The following is a 26,743-nucleotide window of genomic DNA, read 5'->3' on the forward strand; positions in this document are numbered from 1 at the left end:
ACTTTAATTAAGCATTACATGAAAATATGCTAGATAAAAAAGCAGACATTAAATACATCTCCTCCAATAATTCTTAACATCCCAAGTTCAACAACCAAGAATTGTGTTCACCCAAGTTAACATTATACAATTACTTGTAACATATATACTTTAAAATAATCAAATCACCTGTAATTTTAAAGTAAGAGAATTCAGAAGTCTCTGAGAGTTAAGCATTTTTTATTCTGTGAGCCAATGTACTTAAGAGGCAGGAAAATTGGTAAGTTTGCTTTGTGTAGAATGAAAGCATATGGGTTTAATTACTTTTAAATGTAGCACTTCTGAAATCAGAGCCAAGATTAAATGAGGAAAATATGTTTCCTGTACTAGTTTACTCTTGGGAACTATTTTGACTAGCATACAATTTTTCCTATTTTGTGAAATTCCTTTTCTCTACTATATCTTAGCCCATGACCCAGGACTTAAACTTTAGTATATCTTCACACTATAAGTGGTAGGGTAGGTGCCCTGCTTTGATCTGGTGGACAGTTACGGAGATAGTGGAAAAATAAGGGCACATCTGAGAGGATAAAATTCAACCAATAATTACCAGTTACAAAAATTAGTCTGGACGCTTTATCAGATTATCAAAATTGTAAATGGTAAGCAGAGTACAACTGGGAAGCCTGATACCTGAGTTCTAATCCAGATTTCTTAAAGTGGTTGTGTGAGCTCGGGCAAGTCAGTCTTTGGGAATCAGTTTCTTCAATTTAGAAAAAAAGTTTGGGTCATGATTATTAAATTATTAACATTCCCTTTAGATGAATACTTATGTCACTCTAAATTGCACACAACTGTGGACACCTAATTACTTTCAGATACTGCTTTGGCAACAGGGAAAAATATCCGTTTCAATACTATTTAAAAGGGTAAGTGCACTAACACTTGAAAAATATGATGCTCTATAAACCACTAGAATATTGTTATCCCTTCACAGTTAATTTCTTTCATTTAGAAAACTAACCTCCTTCTGATCTAAAATGCTGTGTTGTTTACTTATGTAACACTATTATTTTCTTGATTATTGAAACTTAAATTCTGCATAAAAATTACTTTTTATTACTAATACTTAAATTTCTAGGGAAATGTTTTTGGTAATATTTTTAAATACTCATTAAATTTCTATTTCCTTTACTTTGAAGTGTCAGAATTCTTTAAGTGATAATACAATTTAATAATCTGAAAATCTATAGGCTTACCCTATGTTAATTTGAATTAAAATTCCCTTATATTATAAATTAATGAAAACTTAATCAGCAAATTTCTACATCAGCGATTTTCAATTGTTTTTATCTCATGGCACACATAAACTAATTACTAAAATTCTGCAGTACACCAAAAAAAATATGTTTTGCCAATCTGACCAAAAAATAATTTTTTTTATTCATTCACACTGGATGGCTGTCATAGTGTTGGCTGTTGTCATTTTTTTATTTGACAATCTAAGGGAAAAGAGGTCAGTGTCCCTGACTAAATAGGGACATGTTTTAAAAATTCTTGTGGCATACCAGTTAAAAACCACTGATGTACATTGATATTTGAGACTTTTAAAGGAAATATGGGGTAAACATATCCTTTAAATAGATGAATATATTCAAGAGACTATTACCAGGCTTGATTCTCCCCTTGAAATCTCAGAAGGTAAAGAGTACTATATTTTTGCCTAGCTCCCAAAAGTCAGCTTTATTTCTGCTACAGGAGAAGAGTTGACTTCATTCAACTAGATAATTCAATCAGCACTGGTTGCTATAAGCAGGAATTTGTGTGTGTATATATATATATATATATGTATTTTTTTTTTTTTAACCAAAGTAAGACAAAAGTATTCTTTTGAAGGAAATTGCCTGTTGGATCTTTGCAAACATCTCAACTTCCCTTTATATCCTACCTCACAAGCAATGCTAAGAAATTAGACTTGTTTTTAGGAGGTCCCTAAGTACAGGTCACCTCCATATTCTCTTTTGAGTGCTATGACCTAGACTGACCAGGAAAGCAAAGATTTCTTCTTATATATGTCAAATAGCCATTATCAACCCCATCTATGTTAACCTTCTCATATATACGAAATAGGGAAATATAGGGCTCATGGTAGTCAATAATGAAAAAAATGAACATCTATTAAGCCATATGTGCCATATGCTTTACATTAATTAACTTCATTCAATTCTGACAACTTAGAGGTGATAATAGTAACCCACTGAATGTGATAATGTAGAAGAAAATGATCAGGAAGCTGAAATAAATATTAATGTGAAATCTCTGACACATTTATGATCTCACAGCCATAAAAGTAGCTATCCTTTTTTTCTATTTTTCCTTTTAATTCCTGGAATTTGCAAATATATTTTTTAGCTCTGAACAGCTAATTTGATACAATAAGCACTTAGCAATCTATTCTGGTAGGCACTGTTTGGTACTATGGGGGACACACAGATGAGTAAGAGGCCCTAAATTCCATGTTGATAATACATGTTGCTGGTAATAATGTCAATTTCATGAAGTAATCTCCTAGTTCAGGCTGTATAAAAATGTTGTTTATTTGTCTGTAGCACTGATGTGACCTTACAAAGGAATCCATGACATCTTTCTTACCTTGCATATTCACTGTACCAAGATTAATTCTCAGACTGTGACTATCTTCCTGAGTGACTATCTCAACGCCTATGTTCCATAACCTGCTGGGTTTTCTAACATTCTAATACTAAATACAAAGCATTTGACTAAATCCTTAAATATTATGAATTTTGTTTTTATTTTATAGATGTCTACAGCTATTTCTTAAGTGAAAGATAATCTCTGGATAATAATACGTGATTGTAGGATCTGAGAGGTAAAATGTGTTTGTAAGATTGATATAATACAGAGGGCTTGAGAAAATTCTCTGCGGCCACATGAGAGCATGAAACGGGCATGAGTCTTCTGGAGGGTGACCCACTTAATCAGGTCTATCTAATCCAACTCAGTCACATGCTCAGAGTGTGGCAACTTATTTGATTTCTCTGAGTCTCAGTATTTTTATCTGCAAAATGGGACTAATAATACCTACCCTGATGAGTTGTTGTAAAGATGGAAATAACATTTGTAAAGATCCAGCAGAGAGAATAAAATAGGTGCTTAATAAATAGTAACTGCTTTTCTCATCCATTATTGCATTGCACGTTGGCTAAAGTAGCATTTCAACTCCAAGAGTGTTCACTTGGTCTGTGATAAACTAGCTGTCCAGTTCAAGTATGAGTCCAATTAATACAAGGATATGCAGAGATCTAATAAGTAAAAACTGATTGGACATTTTTTAAAAATTACCTTCCTATACAGCTGTTTTTCAAATACAAGCTGTAAGACTCTGGATTAAAGAACAAAAATTGCCTTTATCACCTTTATGGTGTTAGTTTGGAAAATGATCTATACTAATAATAGAGAAATATGCAAATTATCCGTTACAGCATCATGTCATGACCGGATCAGCAGGCTGTGGCCCCACCCTCTGCTCAGGCAGCTCCAAGGCCCAGGGTAGGATAGGATGCGATAGGAGGAGATAAGAAAGGAGAGGGAGAGGAAGGCAGGTCTGCATGCAGACAGGCCAAGAGGAGAAAGAGAAATACAGAAAGGGAACAAGAAAAAGACGCAGGAATGGAAAAGGGAAGGAAACGCAGGGCTGCACGCAGGAGGAGGTGGCGACTGCAAGGGGGCGGGGGAGCAGGTGTGCCTGTCAAGGGGTGGGGCGTGGCCCCGTCCAGACGCAGGAGGAGGGCAGTGGCCCCCGGCACGGGCTGTGGGCGGGAGGCGCCCACGGGTCCAGGACGGAGTGGTGGACAGTCCGAGGCCTTCTGGGCGGAGGCGCTCCTGCTTCACAGCAGCAGCAGCGCCCAGGCTGCTCGGGTCTCAGCCACCCTCGCTGGGCCGGGCGTCCCAGGTAGGGAATGGGAGCAGGACAGTGGAGGGGAGGTCGGGGAAGGGGGGGCGGTTAGCGAACACCTGGCTGGGGCTGAGCCCTGGGCTGGGGGTTAACGCCCCCCTGAATGGAGCTTTAAGAAGGGAGGGAAGGAAGAACTTTATAAAGGAGTCAGTAGAGAGCAGAGTTAGATGTATGAGTGAACTGTAGGAGCTATAATGAAAATGAAGTATAGTTGTATACTGGGGACAGATTTTAAAAGTAAGAGTCAGAAAAGAAAAAAGATAAATGATAGTGAATAATTAGGCAGGTAGATAGATAGATATTAAAACAGTGGAAATAAGTAGAGAAGAATGTATGGGAAAGGTAGAATGAGAGAGAAAGAGGGAAGACAAGTTTTAAAGGGGAGCTGGTAGAGCTTAAAAGGAGAATGGGAAGAAGGAAGAAATGGGGGAGGGAGCAAAGCAGGTCCAAGGGAGGAAGTGAAGAAAAATATTAAGGTGGGAAGGAAGGAAAAGGGGAGGAGAGCAGGGGTAAAGATAAAGGAAAGAAGGAATGTGGGGAGGGAAGGAGGGTAGGAGAAAGATGGGAAGAAGGATGATGGAACAGAAGTAGAAAATAAGGAGGAAAGAAAAGTTTATAAATGATGAGTCAGTAGGAAAAAGTGTACATAAAGGAGAGAGAAAAATTGTGTGAGAGGGAGAAGCCAATAAGGAAGTCAAATACAATTGTGTGTGAAAGGGATAAGATTAAGAAAAAAAAGTTAATAGGAGCGACCAGGCTGACAGGGGAAGGCAGTTAGGGGTGAACAGGCTGGCAGGGGAGGGCAGTTAGGGGGATTAGGAAGGCAGGCAGAGTGGTCAGGGCAGGCAGGCAGGTGAGCGGTTAGGAGCCAGAGGTCCTCGATTGCGAGAGGGATGTCCAACTACCAGTTTAGGCCCGATCCCACAGGATGTCAACTGGCAGTTGGATATCCCCTGAGGGCTCCCAGATTGGAGAGGGTGCAGGTCGGGCTGAGGGACTCCCCCCGCCCACCCTGTGCACAAATTTCATGCACCAGACCTCTAGTAATAGTGATAATGACCTTGAACTCTTGCGGAATTTCCATAACTAATGTGTAAGTATATCACTACCATGGAATCGATATCTTTTTGGTATCACTGAAACAATAAAGCAAGATAAAATTTAAAAAGACAAATTTCAGAGGTCTGCTCATGACAAAGTGCCTGTGATTGTCACATAAGCCTAGAACAGGTAAAGTTCATTCATATTAAAACAAAAGGCAGAATTGTTAAAATAAAATACTTCAATGATTAGCATTCTACTGAACTACTCCCTCAGTTGACCAAAACTCTAGCTTACAAAGTGCAAATGCAACTGCTTTGAGCTAAAGATCAATTTTAGAAGAAATAATATATTCATACTCCCCAGCAACCGTTCATTTAAAAACCTGAATCTAGATGTACAATTATATATAAATTCAATTATTTCCATAATTATTGTATCTAGATGGTTTCCTTTTTACTATTGGGAACAAACATACTTAAATAACATAAACAGCATAGTGAAAGTGATCACTGATCACCTGACTGTAAGAATCCTCAGGACTTGATAAAGGGTATTTTAAAGGTAAGAGCATTCTGATGATTAGAGCTTTTCATTTGAGGCAGTTTATCTGTAGTTCAAAAACCACTTTCAATGTTTTCACTGGTTAAACTCAAAAGCATACTTTTTATGATCAGCAGAAGTGGCTGGCATTTAATTTAAAATAAACTATTCTAAGTATAAATAACTGGATACATAGTTTTAAACCTATCGCTAACATTACTGAATTAATAACTAAATAATGTAAGAAGAAGAATTATCAAATCACTTTTGAGAACACAGTTCTGCTTGGAGGACTCCATGGAGGAAGTGCCTCATTTTCAAGAAAGGAGTGACGTTTCTTTCCTTTTCGTTCCATTCTTTCCTGCCTTTCTTTCTTTTCCTAAAGAGAAAAGAGAAAACTATAAATTTATATACATGTATAAACAGAACAAAATAATCCATTATATTTAAATTTCATTTCCTAGTTTAATTGGTTATAAAGAAATAGCAACTAGGGAATATTGCTAATTTATAAGTATACGTACTACCAATAGGTATTAATGCATCAATTAATTTTTTAAATACTAAAAGTGATATTTAAAAAGAATTATGTAAACCAGGAAAAAAAAACAACCCTGTAATTCCATAACTCAAAGACAATAATTGATCTAAGTTAGTTCTCGGAAATATATTTACTGGTTACAAAGGTTGAACAGGCCATGGCAGCAAGGAATACTTCAGATCTTTCACAAACAGTTGAAAATTGAGCCTCATGTTTCTTTGCTTATTTTTAAGCTTGAGCACATTTTTATTTCTTTAGCCCTTTTGTAAGTTTTTTGCTCAATTATGGGTCATCTTAACTGTATGGGTATCAGAGCTTTTAATTTTTAGCAAGTTACATATTTACATATATAAAACCCTAAGCAACCAATCATCCGTTCGACTGGTTGCTATGACGTGCACTGACCACCAGGGGGCAGATGCTCAATGCAGGAGCTGCCCCCTGGTGGTCAGTGTGCTCCCACAGCGGGAGCGCCACTCAGCTAACCGGCGGGCATGAGACGCCAAGCTCACGGCTGGTGGTGGTGGCAGGCACAGCGGGGTCAGGATGAGTGGGAGTGGCTCAGCGCCCAGCCCAGGCTCAGGCTCCTCGCTTCCCGCACTACTACATCTCTCGGGAGATGTCGGACTGCCGGTTTCCTTGGCCTGCGGGTATCAGGCTGAAACCAGCAGTCTGACATCCCCCGAGGGGTCCTGGATTGCTAGGGCACAGGCCAGGCTGAGGGACCCCACCGGTGCACGAATCCGTGCACCAGGCCTCTAGTTATCATATAATAAATATTAGCTTTGCAGCAAACATTTTATTTACATTACTTTTAGTCCTTGATTTTTACAAAAAAATAAGATAAGTATTTCAGGCACACACAACAGTTTAAAGAGTGATGTAATCAAAACCTGTGAAGCCTTATGAAATAAAACATAACCAATACTTTTGTGCACTTCCTCATCTCACCTTTCTTCCTCTCCACCCCAATGAACTAACCATTACTCTGAACTTGGGGCCTATCATTGCATCTCTTAATACTTTTATTATATATGTATTTATGCCAGAACAACACATAATTTTGTTTTGCAGGTTTCTAAAATTTATACTGAAAGGTATTGTGCTATATTTTCTGTTGTCACTTCCTTTTTAATTAATCATATTTCTAAGATTCATCTACATAGAGCTGTAGCTATAGTTCCCTGATGTACAGAATTCCATCAACATATAACAATTTATGAATTAATTTTTTTGTTCAAGACATGTTCTCATTTCTCCCTCCACACAGACAATGATAGTAAACAACCCTATTTATTTCTTGTGTTTATAATCCAAGATTTTCTCTCCATGTACATGTTGTGCAGGAATGAAATTGCTCATTTGTAGGGTAAGAATATGTTCAACTCTGCTGGAAAATTTATTCTCCAAAGAGGCTATAAGAATTAACCCTCCAATCAACACCTAAGCTTTTTATTTTGATATATTAATGATTTTAAATTTAATGTTTTCTTTTGTTATTTCTTATAACACTTTTAGATTTTTTTTTTTAGGATCTCATTACCATGCGATTTGATAAATATTACATTTTATTTTCTTTTGGTTCTACTCTCTGGCATTTTATTTTTAACACTTAATTTGTTTGGAGTTTCTATTGCTGTAAGGTAATTCTGAGAAGTGATTTATGTCCAATTGTCACACAAAAAATCCCGATTGTTATTACCTTGCAGTCATTAATTCATGTTACTTTAATATACATATAGCACATCCTTACTTGTAATAGGTTCTGAGGTGTCCTGTGGGTCTATTATTCTACTGCTACTGGTACTATACTGCTTCAATTTGTATTTATTCGTTCAACTGATAAGCACTGAGATCCTATTCAGGGTAACATGCATAAAGTGATTATAAAATCCAAACACACATATATGACCCTTCTTCCTCAGGTAACTTGTACAATGGACAGTATTGTTAATAAGCAATTAAAGAACAGGCAATCCAAATTAATGTGAATTTTTATAAAACATATAAACAAACTGCTATGCTTGCTAAAGAACAAAAGGGAGCACTTTCAAAGATAAGTGGATTCAGGAAAAGTCATTTGAAAGTGAGACATGATGGATAAGAGAAACCACTCATGATATGCATTGAAGAGAGAGCATTTCAAGAGGAAAGAACAGGTGTGGGAGCTCTGACAAGGGGGAAAAACTGTGGATGTGAGCAGAAACAAGAGACCCAGTGTGAATAAAAGTTGGTGGAAGATAGGAGCTGGATACCAGATGAGAATAAAAGGTAGATGAATAAGATTATGAGACCTTGCATGCCATGGAAACAGAACACCGGTGGAAAAAAGAAGTCAACAAGTGACATAGAGAAGGAAGGCAGAGAAGTGAGAAACGAGAGAATGAATTCAATAGGGTAGCTTCCAGATAGAAATGGTCAGTAGGCAGGGACAAATAGAACTTAAATGAGGGACAAAAAAAATCACACAAAAATACATTGAAAATCTACACTAATAAAAGAACAACATGCTAATTGACTATACCTTCGTGACGCCCACCAGCCAATCAGGAGTGAGTATGCAAATTAACCCAACAAAGGTGACGGGTTAATTTGCATACACAGGTCGAACAGCAGGGGGCGGGGCGGGATGCTTGCGTCGTCGCCATGGCGATGACGCAGGCATCCTGCACCACCCCAGCGGCTCCGGGCCTCTGGGCAGCGTGGGAAGGCAGAAAGGCGGCTCCGGGCGGAGCGTAGATGGTGCCAGCAGCCAGGGGAAGGAAGGCCCATTCTTGCACGAATCTTGGTGCTTTGGGCCTCTAGTATATAATAAGTGCATTAGCAAACAAAACCTACCAGCCATTTTTCATATTCATCAATAGCTTGTTTATCTTTATCTTTTTTCTCAGCTCTTTTCAGTTCTTCTTTCCTTTTCTCACTGATTTTCTCTTTCCCCTTTTCTTTGAAAAAAGCTTCCTTTTTTTCATTCCTATGTAGGATAGTATAAAACACTGGAAAGTTAAAGGAGAACATATAATAAAGATTTCCTAATATATCTTTGAAATAATGAGATTGAGATGCATTAGTAAATTTCAAGTAAATAATTTTTAGAAATCCTAGAGTGCTATCCATTTAAAATCTGTCAAAATATTATTTTGGATTACCATTTTTCCACAGCAGTTTGGTTGTCTTTCTTTTTCTCAGCAATAGTTTCCTCCTCCTTCTGTTTCTTTGCTCTTTCATATTCTTTTTCCTTTTTATTTTTCTCCTTAAGATATTCCATCTTTTTTTCCTTCCATCTTTCAAAAGCCTGAAAAAGTCCAGAATGATTTTCTGATTTATTATGAATATTATAAAATCAGTAAAAACAGTCAATCACTAATTTAGATTTCAAATATTTAAAATAAATTAATATATTCAAAGCTGTTGAGTACATGTTGTGCTTCTTCTTTTCTCACAGCATTTTCTTCTTCAGTTTTTTTCTTGTTTTTGTCCTTAAGCCTTTTTTTTGCAGCTATTTTCTTAGCTTCCTTTTCCTTCATAGCCTTCCAGGCCTCAAATGATGCTAAGGCTTCTTCTCTCTTAGCAGCTCTTTTCTATTTTGGAGAAAAAGTGGATAGTTATATATGTATGTACAAATAGCTAGACAAATGTAAATATACCCCCAAATATATTTAGCTTTAATTTCCTTGATATGCATCATATATAGAAATTATGTTTCAAAGCAGATAATTTATTTAGAATGGTTTATACAAATTAATTTATGAAAAATATATTCTGAATTACTCGTATTTTAAAATGTCCTTTACAAAAATACATTTTATCAGCTATTGATCTATTACTTTTCATGGGAAGGAAAACAACTTTTTTTTCAAAGTGTACACAAACATTAGCAACATAATCTGTAATAGGCTCAGTAGTACTGTAAAATGTTCATAATAAAATATTTAAATTAAAAGAAAAACAGCAAAATGCTAGGCTTATAAAGAAAGTCTGAGTAAGGGAATTTGGCCACATCACACAGTAAGCTGCAGATCTTTGCTTTGAACGGAGTTTTGATTGACATCAAAGCATAAAATTCTTACTACGTAAACATATTCCAAATGGTGAACATGTGGCAGACTGGAAAATATGTAGGTGAGTGTTATTAGCAAGTATGTTATTACTTTACTTACTTCCATCTAATCCCAAAATATCCCATGCTTACCTTAATATTGGTTAACATTAAGTGATATAAAGCCTTATTATGGAGATAACATAATTTAGAAGTAAAAGGACTACCTAACTTACTGAGCTGTGAAGATCAAATGAGAAGTGTCTGGCACTGACCACAGCAGTAAGATGCTGCAAATGTGGTGACAGGTGTACCGACACACCCCCTTCAATGCTGCTGTGTTTGGGAAATTTGTTTCTAAACCTACTTAATACAGCATAATGAAAATTTTTTGTTGTTGTTGGTTTTTTTCAGGACTTTTTAGAAGATGGGAAAGGATTCAGCATGTTGTAGGCTATCAAGTAGGAGTTAGAGGCAGAGCTTGAAGCACAGGAGAGAATTAAACAAGAGTTCAGCTCCAATCAATGGGAAGGATATGGATCAAGAGCTCAGGTAGGGGCTGGTCTTAAAGATACGTATGAAATCCAAGTTAGAAAAAGGAAAACTGAAGGTTAATGTTGATGACCCTTTATATTCTTGGCTAAGTTGTAAGATTGAAATCAATTTTTAAGAGTGAAGTAGGTAGGTAGTCACAAGCAATAACTAAGTTCATAATCAGGAGTGCCAAAGCTATTCCACACATATAAAAAATAAAAATCTGTATCTGTTTTTCATGTAAATCAGCTATAACATATTTATATCAAGCTAAAATGTATAAAGCTCCAGAGAAAATCAGAAATCACTTCTTTTATATACAAGTTACTCTGCCATTTAAAAAACAGTTGATTTAGATATACTTAATATTGAGATATTTTACTGACTTAAAAATCTAGAATATTTTTTATTATGTTTCATAATACCTGCTCATTTTGAATCCTTGAATTTTCACTTTCAATCCTTTTAATTCTGTGCTTTTCATGTATTTTTACATTTTTCTTCTCTAACCACTCCTGTGAGAACAAGAATAAAGCTATGATATTCAAAGTTTCCCAAATTAATTTGAGTTCTTATATATTTCTGAAATATTATATTAAAAACTATAGAAATCAAAATAGATTTTATAAATTCTATATAAACTAGTATCATCTTTCTTTTTCCGATAATATTCTAATATATAAAGATTGCTCAGGTATTATAAAAAATCTTTCCCAATAAATTAAGTATTAAATCATCATTTCTGACAGGGTAATTTTATTCCTTGATAAACAGGTAACCTTATGTAATTAGTTCTTTTTTTTAATATATATTTTACTGATTTTTTACAGAGAGGAAAGGAGAGGGATAGAGAGTTAGAAACATCGATGAGAGAGAAACATCGATCAGCTGCCTCATGCACACCTCCTACTGGAGACGTGCCTACAACCAAGGTACATACCCTTGACCAGAGTGGAACCTGGGACCCTTGAGTCCGCAGGCCGACACTCTATCCACTGAGCCAAACTGGTTAGGGCTGTGATTAGTTCTTATAATTATTATTATTGTTGTTATTACTTTTTACCTGATAAACAGCTGCCCTTATGTTATCTGCTTTGTCAGGTTCTTTGTTCTGTTTGTCTGAGGACTTTTGATCCAAGACTTTCAAAGTCCCTAAATAGTGAGAAGAGGTAGTTTTCAATGGAGTTCTCCTTATAGAACTAGAATTCTTTAAAAACTCAGAGGTCATTAATCTGAAAAAACAAAATAAAAACAATAAATCAAGATAAAATATTAAAATTGTACTTCATTGAAAAAGGTATGTTAGAATTTGCAACTACTACATTTGAAAACTATATTCTAACTTAATAAATTATAATTGATTTGAATACCATGTATGGTCTTTTCTTATTATACAAAGAGACCCATTCAACATATTTTAAATTTTATAACTTCCAGTTATATAGCTTCAAAGTGACTGCTCTTTTTAGGTATTTGCAATGAGAACATTTTTAACAATGTTTTATATCACATTTTTAACAATGTACTGTATCACAAGTTACCTGAAAAAAAAAACCCAATATTAATAAAGTAGGTTTTAACAGTTTCTTGTGTTACTTTGTTACATAAGCTATTCTAAATATAAAGTTAGAATGGTATCCTCTATTTCAGGGGTTGGTGGGAAAATCTGGCCCATTGTCTGTTTTGGTAAAAAAAAAGTAATCATCTGTTTTGGTAAAGAAGGTGACCAAGTCACAGCTACATTCGTTCATTTACATATCGTCTGTGGCTGCTTCCTGGCCTCTGCAGCAGAACTGGGGAGTTACAACCCAGGCTGGACGGCCCACAAAGCACAACAAATGTACCAAGTGGCAACTTACAGAGACAGCATGCTGACCCCTATTCTAGTTGATTAATGATCATTTGATTAATGATAATTTAAAAGATTCCGAAGGTTTGATTAGCATTTATTAGTTAGTGTTCATTATCACCATCACCGGCATTTAACAACTTAGTCCATAGAACCTCAAATTTGAGTATAATTTTCATGTTTTCAAAAAAAAAAAAATCTTAACAGAGAAATATAATGCTGGACCTCAGCTTTATTACCACTTTATATCTACTCTCTCAGGAAAATCAGGAGAAACTCTATCCCAGAAGGAATGTGGAGTATGGAGAATCCTAACCAACTAGGAGTTTATATCATGAAGAAACTACTCCCTTTATCTCATGAGATGAAAATTAAGAGAAAATCAAGTAACAACAAGTGCAATTCACTTTACAGACATTCAATTAAAACTAGCTTTGTGTAATGTAAACCCATAAATAAGAGATGATGAGAACTTGGTTACCTGCCAGAGGCACTGGATGCTCTATTATTTGCTGACTGTTTATTCTTATTTCTATCTTCAGTTGTTTTCTATTAAACAGAAAAGGCCATAGTTGGATTACTTCCCATAACTAGCACAGTGAGGCTTAGAAGTCAAACTGTCAGTAGTAAACAAATGTTTCTTAAATTTCTACAGGGTGTCAAGTACTCACTGGAAACAAAGGATGTTACATTTTAGAGAGAGTTGACAAACTATCTATATAAAAGGCTAAGTGACTGACCATACGTCTGTCCAAACATCCAACCATCCAGGACATATGACACACACTGCCAACTTAAAAATAAACGTTGACTCGCGCATGCGCGATACATATGCCCAACCTCTCATTATTGATGAATGCACCATGCATCCAGTCATGCTATAAACGCCATACATAGATTACTAAGAGAAATTATGAATTTGAATGTGGCATTTGGTGGGAAAGTTCTCCTTCTCAGAGGGGATTTTCGACAATGTCTCAGTATTGTACCGCATGCTATGCGATCGGCCATAGTACGAACGAGTTTAAAGTACTGTAGTGTTTGAGGATGTTTCAGACAGTTGTCTCTGAAAACAAATATGAGATCAGAGGATTCTGCTTATAGTAAATGGTTAGTAAAACCTGGAGATGGCAAACTTGATGGCAGTTTTCATTTAGGAATGGATGTTATTGAAATCCCCTATGAAATGATTTGTAACAGATCTATTATTGAAGCTACCTTTGAAAATAGTGTATCTTAATATTATTTATATTAAAATATTATTTATATTAAAAATATACCTAAATGTGCCGTTCTTTGTCCTAAAAATGAGCACATTCATAAATTAAATGAATAAATTTTGGATATACTTGATGGAGATTTTCACACCTATTTGAGTGATGATTCCATTGATTCAACGGATGATGCCAAAAAGGAAAATTTTCCCATCGAATTTCTTAATAGTATTACTCCTTCGGGAATGCCATGTCATAAATTAAAATTGAAAGTAGGTGCAATCATCATGTTACTGAGAAATCTTAATAGTAAATGGGGTCTTTGTAATGGTACTAGATTTATTATCACAAGATTGCAACCTAACATAATCGAGGCTGAAGTATTAACAGGATCTGCGGAAGGAGAGGTTGTTCTGATTCCAAGAATTGATTTGTCCCCATCTGACACTGGCCTCCCATTTAAATTAATTCAAAGAGTTTCCTATGATGACAGCATTTGCAATGACTATTAATAAATCACAAGGACAAACTCTAGACAGAGTAGGAATATTCATACCTGAACCCGTTTTCGGACATGGTCAGTTATATGTTGCTTTCTCTCGAGTTTGAAGAGCATCTGACATTAAAGTTGTAAATACTTCATCAAAAGGGAAATTAGTCAAGCACTCTGAAAGTGTTTTTACTCTTAATGTGGTATACAAGGAGATATTAGAATAAGTTTAATCAATTTATCAGTCATTGTTTATACCAATGTTGTTTTTATATCATGTTTTTGTTGTTTTTATATCATGATTTGTTATTTTTATATCATAGCATGTTGTTATTGTTAATTAATCAATTTATATATTATTTTCATATATATTTTACTAATTTTCTTTCATCTCTGACACTTCTATTATAGAGAAAGGGCAAATAGTGATATTAAAATATTTTGTATTTTAATTTTATAATACTATATTATATATATTACTTTGGCATGTAATTTTTTGCAGTAATGTAATTACCGCACAAATCTTTCTTCTAATTAATTTCCTTTCACTGTGCACAAATCTGTGCACTGGGCCACTAGTAAAAAGATAAACAAAGGTGACTCATGAAAGAGTCCAGTGACAGAGTGACTGGAGCGGAGGAAAGGGAGGGCCTCTCTGAGGGCTTGACATCAGAGCTAAGAAAAATGAACAGTAGAAGGGAGCCACCTGACGGTCTGTAGAAAGAAGGAACAGAAGTGCCAAGAGCCTGAGAAGGGAAAGAGTTTGGTAATGTTGAGAAACAGAAAGATGAATGCTGCTGAAGCCCAGTGAACAACGGGGAGAGAGGAGGAATATGTGGTCCATGTGTGGTCCAAGAAGAATCCCTGGAAATCCTTAGGGAATAGTGAGTTCACATGTATTCTCATGATGAGAATCCAACAGAGAGACTTTAGCAGGAGAGCAATTTGATTTCCAAATAAGAAAGAATAAAGTAGCAAGTAAGAATAAAGCTAAGGATAGATTCAATTAAAAGAAATATATTATGATCTTGTCATACGTAAATTACCTATTTTCATTTAGAATTACTTCTGTTAGACATTTCTAAGATGCTGTCTATAAATTCCAGAATACCCTTCTTCCTTTTTAGGAATAACTTCTCTACTCTACACAGACAGATGAGTTGCTAGCATTACAGATGTAAACATATCCCTAATTTGGCATTCGTCTTTATTCCTAAGGGAAGTGGTTAAGGACAATATATCTGAAACAAGGCTTAATGAACCGTCTCTAACATTTTAATAAAAAGCTAATAGTCTGTATTATAATAAAGTCCTATTCAAGCACAAGTTTTCAGCTAGCACTGTAATCTTTCCCAATAACAAATATACATAGCCACCAGTCAACTGCAACTATAAGTGATAAAGACTAAATTCAGGAGAAATGCAGACTAAAATTGCTATGCCATAAATTTTAAAAGTACCACACTCTGGTGCAATGCAGCATAGGGATAAATAATCCTACACACCACAGATTTGGCTCTCAAGGTTATAATAAAATGTTTCTGATAATGACCCTGTCCATCCATTTTAACACGCATGGCTGTTGATAAACATTTCTTCTTAAAGATTTTCATTAAAAATTTGTAAAATGTTTAAAGATGATATCCAAAGAAATAACTTTCACTAATTAAAACCTTGGCAACTGTTCCAGATGGCTGCATTTTTAAATGAAGACCTATAGAAACCTATCCACTTATTTCTGATATATTTAAAAGTATATTATCATTACTTCTGATAATTTTAATGAAAAATAAGTTTTATTGTATTCACTATTATATTTAACTTCCCTGAATTTAAAATTCTATTGAATTAAGAACCACTTGATAATACCATAATCAAAGATGAGTTTTCCACAGATAATTCAGAAGTATCAAACATGGAAAACAAAATAAAGTTGTATTTTGAGCTTTAAGATATAAAAGGTATAATTTTATATTAATACCTTTGCAGATTCAGTTGCACTGGTAGATCTTAAATTCTGTTGAGATAGTGGTGGGTCAACTGTTAAGTCATCATTCATTACCAACTTAACTTTCTCCTTGTTTTCTTCAAGGTCATCAGAAGTCACTTGCCCTTCCTTGGATTTCTCAAGTGCAGAAGCAACAAAGTCTATCAAAAGTGAATTATCTTCATTTTTGTCTGATTTCAAGGAATGATGGTTTTCAGTGAATTCTTCATTCTGATCTATTTTGAGACAGAGTAATAGCACTAAAACTCCATTGTAAATTAATAAGGTGGATAAGAGATTCATTTGCTTTCCACTAGATGTCATTAATCCCTTTTTCTTGCAAAATAAAATATGCAGAAAACTATCATATTCAACTTGAATAAACTTTTTTTCCAGTGATCTACAAAAGAGAAAATTGTTACTCAACCTAGTAAAACATCTGACGTACCAAACGCTTAGAAAATTAGTAAACAGAATGGAATAACTACCCTATACCAAAGACACACCAAAAGCTCTTGTTGATCTATAAACCAAGTAAGTCAGATGGCAATATCAATTGTCTTCAAAAGCCTGTTTCTTAGCTGTAACAAGAGGCTTTGCAAGTAGGAGGCACACATACCTATGCTACTACAGTTCTTAGTAGTGCAGATGTAAAATTGTATAGGTGCAGGGAGAACCAAGAATGCATGTCACTCTAGTATAGTTCACCACACAGACTAAAGCCACCCTCTAAAGAGTTTTATTCCCACTAAGATGCAGTGTTGCCTCTGATACAAAGGGGGCACTAAAGGCAGCTTATTTTTACATTATTTGTTATTATTATATTATTTATTTATATTATAACTGTAAACCTACTTTTGCCCACCTGTGCATTATTTCTTTTACAAATATAAGCGATTAAGTTCACAGATAAAATAAGATACAATAATTTGATATAATCACCTTTTATAGATGTTTTTCCCCCAGATCCTGGTGAAAGGGAATCTCCAAAACTTTCTTTAAGGGATGATGATGACAAACTTGTTAACCATGGATCCTGCTTAAAATAAAAGATAATAAAAAAGTACTTATTATGTTAGGTCAGTTCTCAAGATTTATGGAGGACAATTGCATTATTAAGACTATTTCATAAGTCTGACACCTGCATTTTTAGGAGTTTGCTGATGCAACACCAAAAGCTTGTTAAACTAGTGGAGGCTAAGATGCTTTACTTTCAAGCCTCCATGTCTTGATCATTAAAAGGGGTCACTAAAGCCTTAGCCAATTTGGCTCAGCAGATGGAGCGCCAGCCTGCGGACCAAAGAGTCCCGGGTTCGATTCCGGTCAAGGGCACATACTTTGATTGTGAGCTCCTCCCCAGCCCAGGCCCTGGTCAGGGCTTGTGCAGGAGGCAAACAATCGATGTGTTTCTCTCACATTGATGTTTCTCTCTCTGTCTTTCCCTCTCTCTTCCACTCTCCCTAAAAGTCAATGAAAAAATATCCTTGGGTGAGGATTAACAAAAAACCAAAAACACACACACAAAAAAAGGGGTCACTACAGAGCTATTCTAGTTCTTTAACAGATATCTCTACATTTGTTTTTAGCAATTTTTAAAATTTCTGCTACTCTAAAATCAAATCTCATAAGTATTTAAGGTAAAGATTTGATATCTATTTCTCTAATTCTCCATTCTAAGCATAAAGATGACAGTAGGTAAAAATCCTTACTTTGAAACAAATATTACTAGGTGTCCAAATGAAAGCAATTATAAAACCAAGTACATAGCTACTTACAAATATCTAAGATTTTATGCACCTCAGTTTTCTTCAAAATTCTAAAAATTACACTAAATGAAATCATTATATTTGTGTGTCTAAAGTAAACATCTCTTTATAGAACAGCAATCCAATCCATAGAGCAACTACTAAAATATAATGCAAATAGGTACAGGAAAAAAGGCAACAGAGGAATTACAATGGAAAACAAAAAATATGTGACTGACTTTATAAAAAGTCAATAAAGGAGTTATAGAGGAACAGTAAGAACAATATCAATTAAAACAACAACAACAGGTAAAATAAATACAAAGCAAACAGTAACAAATTGGCCCTATATATATTTACATTAAAAGTAAATAGACTAACATAAAATAAAATCTTTAAAAAAAAGTAAATAGACTAAATACTTATGAATGCTCTAATGGACTACCACTAAAAGGAGATTGTCAGACTTGATAAAAACATGACATTCAACTGTTATTACAAAAGAGTCACTTAAAGAAAGAGACACAAGTAGTTTGAAAGAAAAATGATAGAAAAATTTACCATGCAAACAATCGTCATAAAAAAGTTGACACATCACACAAAACAAACTGCAAGATAAGGAATATCACCAGATAGAAACATTTCATAATGCAAAATAGGGTCAAGACATAAGTGTATGATGTGTCTAATAACAGAGTCATAAAATACTAGCAAACTGAAAGGAAGTATAGACAAATTTGCAAGCATAACTGGAGATTTTAACACCTTTAGGTGGTACTAGGAGAATCAACTAGATAAAAGTCAGTGAGAAAGAAAAGACATCAATGATACTGCCAGGCACCTTGAGCAAAATAAAATTATAGACCTTTATATCTAACACCTACAGAACACATATTTTTTTGAAAAAGCAAATGGAACTTTCTCAAGATATACTTAGGCTGGGCCATAAAAATAACATTTTTTAAAATTTGAAATTATATAAGATATATTCTTTGATCATAAAATTACAATAAAATCTTTTGTATTGATTTATAATTTATCTAGAGAAGGTCCAAGTATTTGGAAATAAAATCATTAGGCACAAAATAACCAATTGGTCAGAAAAAGAGATCACAAGGGAAATTAAAAAATAGACTTAAAGAATGAAAATAAATGGCATCAAAAATTGGGTACTGCTAAAGCAGTGCACAGAGGGAAATTTATAGCTTTCGATGGTTTTATTATGAAGGATGCAAAAGGCTTTTAAAATCAGTGGACACATTTTAAAGGTAAGCAAATTAAACCCAAAGAAAGAAATAATAAAGAGTGAAAAATCAATGAAATTGGAAACAAACTATAGAGAAAATTAACAAAGCCAAAGTTGGTTCTTTGAAAAGTTTAATAAAACTGAGCAATGCCTATCAAGATTTAACAAGAAAGATAGAAATTATAAATTCTATATTAGAAATAAAAGATAGAATGCCATGATAACACAAATTTCTTAATGGCAGTTAGCCAGGCACCATGTAGTTCCATTTCCCTGATCTGCTAAAGCACATTATGGAGGAGGAATGTTCTTCCCATACTCATCCCCTCTGAAATGTGAGGTGGAAGTTTGCTAATGAGAGTGAAGTGTAAAGACGGGAGCCACATGTTCTCCCCTAATGATGACACATAGTAAACTTCTTGATGAAATCCTGAAAGATCACATTGACTTCCATTTCTTAATGTCCCTGAAAATATAGGACAGTGCCATCAACATTCAATAAATAAAACCATGAAAACACTGACACTGGCTACAATGTCCTTAGTCGGCATGGATAATAAAGGGTCACATACCAAATCTTACAAACTCAGGGGAGGTGGGCCCTATAAACTCAGAGACCAAAAGTAACCTCATAGGATGGTCTGAACATAAAAATTCCTAACTAAAAGCAGGTCATGGCAGGTAGTCACATCCTAAGCCTATGGCTTCCTTGACAAAGGTCAACCGTTACCTTAGGTGAGCCTATTATCTTTTTGCATCTAAGATAACATACCTAGGAAATGTCAATCCTCAGGGCATACCCACCTCACCAAAGCAAGAGGCCACAGAACCCCTCACTGTTACTTGTTTCCTGAATACCATCTGTGTGTGCTGTGAATGTTAATGGTTAGCTATCCCGCACCCAGCCATGTAAAAGAAGTATGTGTCTCTCCATTTTACTTTTTATCCAGTCCCAGAGATTTCCCTGCTTTGCTTTCTCCTACTCCCTAATCATTATACTACCAATGATTTCATGTATCCCTCCTGAGTCTCCTCCTTTGATTCTAATTTATAAAATAAGCTGCAAAACTGTCATTTTCCAGAAAATGTCCTCCATTTGTTGAGATTTTGCTTTGTGGCCACTGTTGTCAGTTTGGCTCAAACAAACTCAAAAATTCTCTACAGGTTTGGCCATTTCCTACACCGACACTGCCAATTATATAACGTAAAAATACATAAATAAAAATATAAAGTCTTACAATTAAAGTCATACAATATTGCATAGATTCAAAAGGGCAACATTTTCTTTTACATTCTACTTTCTTTGAAATTGGATGCATATTATAATTACTGTTGTGTTATGGCTTAATTGGCAGAATTTTATTATCTCATGGCAGTACACGATATAATGCTGTATCTTTGCTACATCTTATAATTGATGGTGTTTTAGACTCAATGAAATACAGTATATTAAAAAAAACATAAAATTATGTCCATATCAACTGCTGAAGAAAACATGTAACACACACACATACGTGCATAGAAATTTTCTCTCTCATGATTAGATGCCAAGGCCTGAATTGGAGAACACAGCTTGGCAGTTCAGCAGGAGTACTAACCTCAGGATCAAGGTCTTCAGAGAATGTTTTTTCCTCAGCTTCTGGCTGGCTGTCATTTGGCTCTGGGAGGGATGAAGATGCAGGATGTGCCTCTAATTCTTCCCGGAGGGCAGTTTCTTTCTCTTCTCCCAGCCCATCTTTTTCTTCCTGGAGCCTGTGCTTTTTCAACATGCTCCTTGGCCGAGGTGAGGGTGTGAAGTGGTTTTCTGCTTCAAGGCTGCTGCTGTTTTCTACTGAAAAATGAAATGCTTTAAGGTGGGTGTACAAAACCTAACCATGGCTTCAACAGCACCCCCAGGTGCCACCATGCTTCCTCCTGTGCCCATGCACCTGGCTGGCTGTCCGGGGGAGTCCAGAGGAAGCCCATGGCCCTTCTGTACACAGAGCTCCAGTGAACAGAGAGAAGCAACAGTTCATAATCCAAATTTTTAAAAATGGCTGCCATCCTGGAAGTAACTTCAGTTTTGTGAGAAGTTAGCTCCCCAACGTTATGAATTCTCATTGCATTAAAAAAAAATACTAAAACAAACAAAATAAAGCTGTGCCCTATACAACAATGGGACTCATCTCTAGCAAACCTTAGAGTCTGTGCTTCTGGGCTCTGTACATGTTACTCACCCTGGACCTCATAATCAGGACTGTGACGGTCCTGTCCAAGGACTTTATAGGTTGGGAAAGGAGTGGATTCTAAAGAAATAAATTGCAAGACAAAGGTGAGAGCTGTTACAGGTATGGAGGTAATGTCGGTACAGGGGCTGGGAGTGCTCGCTCTCATGGGAGGAAGCAATGAAGAACTTTATGATTTGAGCCCTAGCAGGTCTGCCTCAGTGGATAGAGTGCCGGCCGGCGGACTGAAGGGTCCCAGAATGGATTCTGGTCAAAGGCACATTCTTGGGTTGCAGGCTCGATCCCCAGTAGGGGGAGTGCAGGAGGCAATCAATCAATGATTCTCTCTCATCATTGATGTTTCTCTCTCCCCCTCTCCCTTCCTCTACTGAAATCAATAAAAATATATTTAAAAAATAACTTGATGATTTGAGTTGTTCTTTGAGTTCATGAAACTTCTCGAGCAGTCATTAAAATAGCTCAGTTACTATTTCAATTACTTCTAGGTTTAAAATAATAATCTAATGCCGGTATACTTTCAGCCCTCAAAACAAAATTTTTATATTAATTTCTGCCTAAATTTTACCTGTTCATATATTCATCTTTCCATTGTTCTACCAATGTAGTCTTCTGACAAAATTTCAAAACTAGACTAATTAACACCTTCCTCCTTTCTGCCTATAAATGGACTTATGAATGCTGCTAGAAATTCTACAACCACACCAGTTGGTACCTATGTAAATGCTTTATTGCCAATTTTAGCTACATCCTAAATGTTCAATCCAGATTCCAAGAGTCATCCTAGATTGTTCTCTCTGTTCCCCCATATCCAAGCATCACTTAATAGAATTGTGTGTGTGTGTGTGTGTTGGGGGGGGGGGCGGGGGGAGGGCGGAGATAAGGAGTGGTTCCTTAATACATGTCAAGCATGTCAAACTAATGTTATCAGTGATATCTACTCTGTAAAAAATGTAATTTACCAGTACAATATTTAAGGTTGATAGAAAGGAAAGATAATTTTATGCCAGTTAACATCAAGTACTATTTTCCCTGTAAAACAGAAAAGAAAGAAGACCGTAGGACACAAAACCCTTAACTTTCCATGCCCATGTTTCCGTGTGGTGGCCTAGGGGACCACAGAGGGGTTGGTTCCTGCTCACTCCATCTTTGGTCCACTGTGCCTGGAGCTCAGTGGAATTATGGAGAAACTACTGTAATTCCAGATCACGCCAGGAATTTACTCTCAGAACATTGAGTTTCAGGGGATTTTTCCTAGGGAACAGAGAAACTAAATGGAGAATCCTCTTTCTAACAGGAGGCTTAACAGCAAAAACAACAAAACTCTCTTCCTTCAACTATATAAATGCCAAACAATATTCTGGCAAATGGTGGCATGGAAATGATTTTTAAGGACTAGTTCCAGTGCTGCTATAACTTTAATCTCTGGAGTATGAGATGGATTAGAAAGGATTCCATTGCAGTTTCATCCCTAAAAACAAAGTCATAGACTGAGGCAAGGCTGGACCCAGGAGGTTCCGGAGGCTCAGTGGTGGATGGGTGAAGGTACTTCAGCCTTCTATCAGGCACGAGCAAAGATGCTACACTAAATATACCACTGGACGTCCAAATTATGGGTTTCCTCCATGGTTCTATTATTTTTATTTATGTCTGTAAAATTGAAAAGTTAAGTCTGATTATTTTCCCCCTCTTAAATATGAAGGCAGTTTGTGCCTGGTTATCTTAAAATAACTTTTCAAGAAATGCAGTTATAATGATCTAACAAATTACCTGAAGATGTGTTTTTGATTGGAAGAATTCTGGGTTTAGGCTTCATTTGAAGTTTCTCTTTTTCAGTTTCCTGGTCTTCATTTTGAGACTCAGATAAGGGATTTACAACCCTGTCTTCACAATTCCCAGGTGCCATTTCCTCGTCTTTTTTATTAGAGAGGCTTGGCTCCTCTTTCATTGGGTCACTATATGATTTCTTGGTTTTTAAAAAAGACAGTTTAGGAGAATTATTTTCTTCATCATCTGATATCTGGAAATCATTTATTGTTTTCTTAAGTGAATTTTCATCTATGGAGGTGTCAGAAAAATCACCTAAGGAAACTGAAAAACAGAAGAAAAAAATGTCTTCAGTAGTGTATCTTAAAATTTGGAAGGTTACATTAAGCAAAAGATTGCCTTAAAGATTATAAATAAACTTAGGCAGTTTTTATTGGCATTTATAAAATACAAATTTCAATTTCATTATTTTATTCAAAAGATACTTATCAAGTATGAATAGTGGTGCCAAGCATTGTCCTTGCCCTGAGAAAAATCATCCAAAATTTTCTCAAAATAACAGATGGCCATGAGATATTTAGATTTTGAACTATAAAACGTTTATATGTAAACAACTTCATTAGATTTTACTATGAGAATAATAACACAAAATGTTAACTATATGGCAATGATGAAATAAATGATTCATTTAATCATAAGCATTTTTCACTGAATCTTAACGCATAAAACACTGAATTTCAAGTTTAGAATTCTGTATGTTTACATCTAAATGTTAATATTTTTATATAATCAAAAGAAATCAGTACTGAAAACTGAGCCCCTATTACAGCCAAAAAAATATGATTTATAAAAAGCATTATAAAAGTGATTTTGATGTGCATGGAAGTTTAGTCCTATGGCCCCTAGTTATTAATTCACTGTAGAGGCTCATAGAGTTGATCTTAAAGATGAACTTAGTTTACCACTGACAAGCATCCTTTTACTGCAAACCTACTGACAGTTAATTTATATTTTCATATTCACATTCAGAAACAACCAAGGATAATCATACAACTTCTTGAAAATTAAGAGTGACTTTTTACTCAATATAAAGTTGGAAATCTAACCCTAGTGAATTCACAAATACAATTTTAGCATAAGTATTTTTTTTTTTTTGAGGAATGAGCTAACTATAACTAAGAAAACAAAAAGAAGAAAAGTGGTTTACTGTTGCATATTCTCACATACCAATCTCATCACTATCAAAGTCATCTGAGTATTCAGAGCTCCTTTGTCTGGCTGAGCGAGCTGTAATTGCTTTTATTAGCTCATCCTGAAATAAAAGAATTAAAATCAATTTCCACCCAAATATGAGGTATCATATTTAGAATTAATTATTTAAACAAAAAGTGCTTGCTTAATGACTGCTTTCAAACTCAGGTTTTATTCATCTAATAATAGTCACTGAAAGCCAACCTATGCCAGGAACCCAAGTCCCCAGACTCAATGCAGAACATTACAGATAAGGTTCCTCTCCTCACGGAGCTTACAGTCAAATTGGAGGAGACAGACTATCAAATAAGGTAATTGAGGAGACTCAGGCAGGATTTATTATAAACTGGCATCTTGGAAGAAACTAGTACTTTTAAAGATCTTTTGTTTCTGAAGATTGCAGTAATGGATGTAATCAACACTGCAAATTTAGAGGCTGAGTTCAAAACTGTGATGACTGGACAGAGAAAACTTCAATGTTGTTATATTTCAATAGGGAAAAACCATATATAAACCATATTTTCATGTATATGAAAACACCAATTTAAAGTTGCTATTCGACTTTGAAAAGCTAACTTAACTTTTAAGTAAGTAAGAACCTATCATTCAGGCTAGTTTGGAAATCTTAAACACACAAACACAATACCACAGCCCAAACACAACCATCTGCAACATTTTAAAAGCGATGTAAGTCTTACTCCAGCTTTATATAGGCCTCTTCCAAAATTTAGTTCAAATCAAATGTTCCTAACACAGTGTTTACTTATAAAATCATTTCAAATAGTTTACCTGGAAAGTAGTTCTTTTGGTGACTTTTGGACTCTTTGTATATGCCAAAGTTGTGCTAAAAACTTCACCAGACATAGTGTATGGGATCTTTTCTTTTTTCTCGTTACCTTTATAAAATGTTTAATAAACAACAGTAATAATTCAACCTCTGACGGTGGCTGAAATATTAAAACAACCAAATTAGACATTTTTTCATGCTTGAGAGTTTCTAATATCACACTTAGTGCCCCTCAAGGCCAAACAAAAGCAAGAAAAGCACCATGTAAACATTGAGGTACATCTACACTTAACGTAGAGTTCTTGTAAAGATGTATCAAATCTTCATAACAAGTTTGTTTTTAAAAAATATTCAAATTGAAGTTATCTTAAAATAATTTTGCCACAATGTTTTAAAGACGAACCAATAAATGAATGTAACCCTATATAATAAAAGGCTAATATGCAAATTGACCAAATGGTGGAACAACAGGTCTATGTTGCACACAGACCACCAGGGGGCAGATGCTCAATGCAGGAGCTGCCCCCTGGTGGTCAGTGAGCCAGGGCTGGAGAGCGCAGTGGCAGTGGGGGGAGCCTCTTCCGCATGTGGGGCAGCGCTAGGGATGTCCAATACTGCCAGCTTAGGCCCGCTCCCTGGGCCTAAGCATCAGGTGGACATCCCCTGAGGGCTCCCGGACTGTGGGAGGGCACAGGCCAGGCGGAGGACCCCCCTCCTCAGTTAAGGGACCCCACCCCCACCCCCAGAGCATGAATTTCGTGCACTGGGCCTCTAGTAGATTAACAGGATACACTGTTGCCAACTCAACTACAAATATTATTTCTCACCTCTCTTGCATTCAAAAATTATAACATTCCAACAAAACAGTCATATACTTATTTAAAAGGCTACCAAGAGGATTACCTGCATAAAAAAAAGATAACACCACCGGAAGGAAAGAAAAAAAAAAAAAGCTTGCAGTGCTAGGGAAAGAGAAAGATCCTAAGGCTAGCCTGCAAATAGAGGCATTTTTTTCCCAAGCCACTGTTCCCTCTTACAAAGTGTTAATAGGGTTCGAAAAAAGGAGCCCCGCGGTGGGCGGCATTCAAGTGCGTGTACACAGGGGCCCGGGAGCGTTTCTCAGCCTCGGAGCGGAGGCCGGGTCCGGGGCACCCGCCGCCGCGCCCGGGGCCGCTCCAGGGCGGCCAGGTGGCGCGCAGGTGCCGGCCGCCGCTCCCCGCGCCGCCGCCCGCCAGCGCCGGACCCTCGCCTGCCCGCGCACACTCGAGCGCCGTCTCCGCCCGTTCCTCCGCGACTCCCCGCCTCTCCCACCACCAGGTCCCACGTCCTGTACCCACTCCTGCCGAGGGCTCTCCGCGACCCCGAGGACCGAGCGGCTGGACTCGGGGAGGGGCCTCTTCCCAAGGCCTGGGCCCGGCGTCTCCGAGACTGGGAACGGGAATGAGCCAGGGGGCGGGGCTAAAAACGGAGGTGGTTGGCGGTTGCTAGGAAACAGCGTCTCCGGAAGGAAGTGACTTCCCCACTGCCAGGTCTCT

The 26,743-nt window shown here is 36.3% G+C and overlaps 1 protein-coding gene across 12 annotated transcripts; it reads right to left on the reverse strand.

Annotated features, from left to right (window-relative positions):
* Window positions 1-26,635, reverse strand: MAP9 (microtubule associated protein 9). Of its 12 annotated transcripts, none has more exons than XM_079772051.1 (14): window positions 26,546-26,635; window positions 25,211-25,368; window positions 24,398-24,482; window positions 23,174-23,494; window positions 20,780-21,012; window positions 17,133-17,229; window positions 16,185-16,450; window positions 12,981-13,048; window positions 11,714-11,882; window positions 11,076-11,165; window positions 9,497-9,658; window positions 9,227-9,372; window positions 8,919-9,051; window positions 1-5,918 (listed from the first exon to the last, which is right to left on the reverse strand). In XM_079772051.1, exons 2-14 carry the CDS (start codon window positions 25,283-25,285, stop codon window positions 5,796-5,798), a joined length of 1,968 nt encoding a protein of 655 aa, XP_079628177.1. In that variant the 5' UTR covers window positions 25,286-25,368; window positions 26,546-26,635; the 3' UTR covers window positions 1-5,795. The 12 variants fall into 12 exon arrangements, with proteins under 12 accessions (XP_079628177.1, XP_079628178.1, XP_079628174.1 ...); XM_079772052.1 differs by having other exon boundaries at window positions 25,211-25,317; window positions 26,542-26,634; XM_079772048.1 differs by having other exon boundaries at window positions 16,185-16,426; window positions 17,133-17,226; window positions 20,780-21,009; window positions 25,211-25,317; window positions 26,546-26,631.
* Between the last annotated feature and the right edge of the window lie 108 nt (window positions 26,636-26,743).

This window comes from Cnephaeus nilssonii, assembly GCF_951640355.1.
Source record: "Cnephaeus nilssonii genome assembly, chromosome: 5".
Classification (NCBI taxonomy): Eukaryota; Metazoa; Chordata; class Mammalia; order Chiroptera; family Vespertilionidae; genus Cnephaeus; species Cnephaeus nilssonii.

Bases quoted from the DNA above. Each gene is read 5' to 3' on its own strand.
- MAP9 (XM_079772051.1), bottom strand. From the start codon at position 25,285: ATGTCTGGTGAAGTTTTTAGCACAACTTTGGCATATACAAAGAGTCCA. The intron at 13,049-16,184 runs GTATTAATATAA...TCTGTTTAATAG, and splicing joins GTGCAACTGAATCTGCAAAG to AAAACAACTGAAGATAGAAA. The intron at 9,373-9,496 runs GTACTCAACAGC...GGACTTTTTCAG, and splicing joins GAAAAGAAGAAGCACAACAT to GCTTTTGAAAGATGGAAGGA.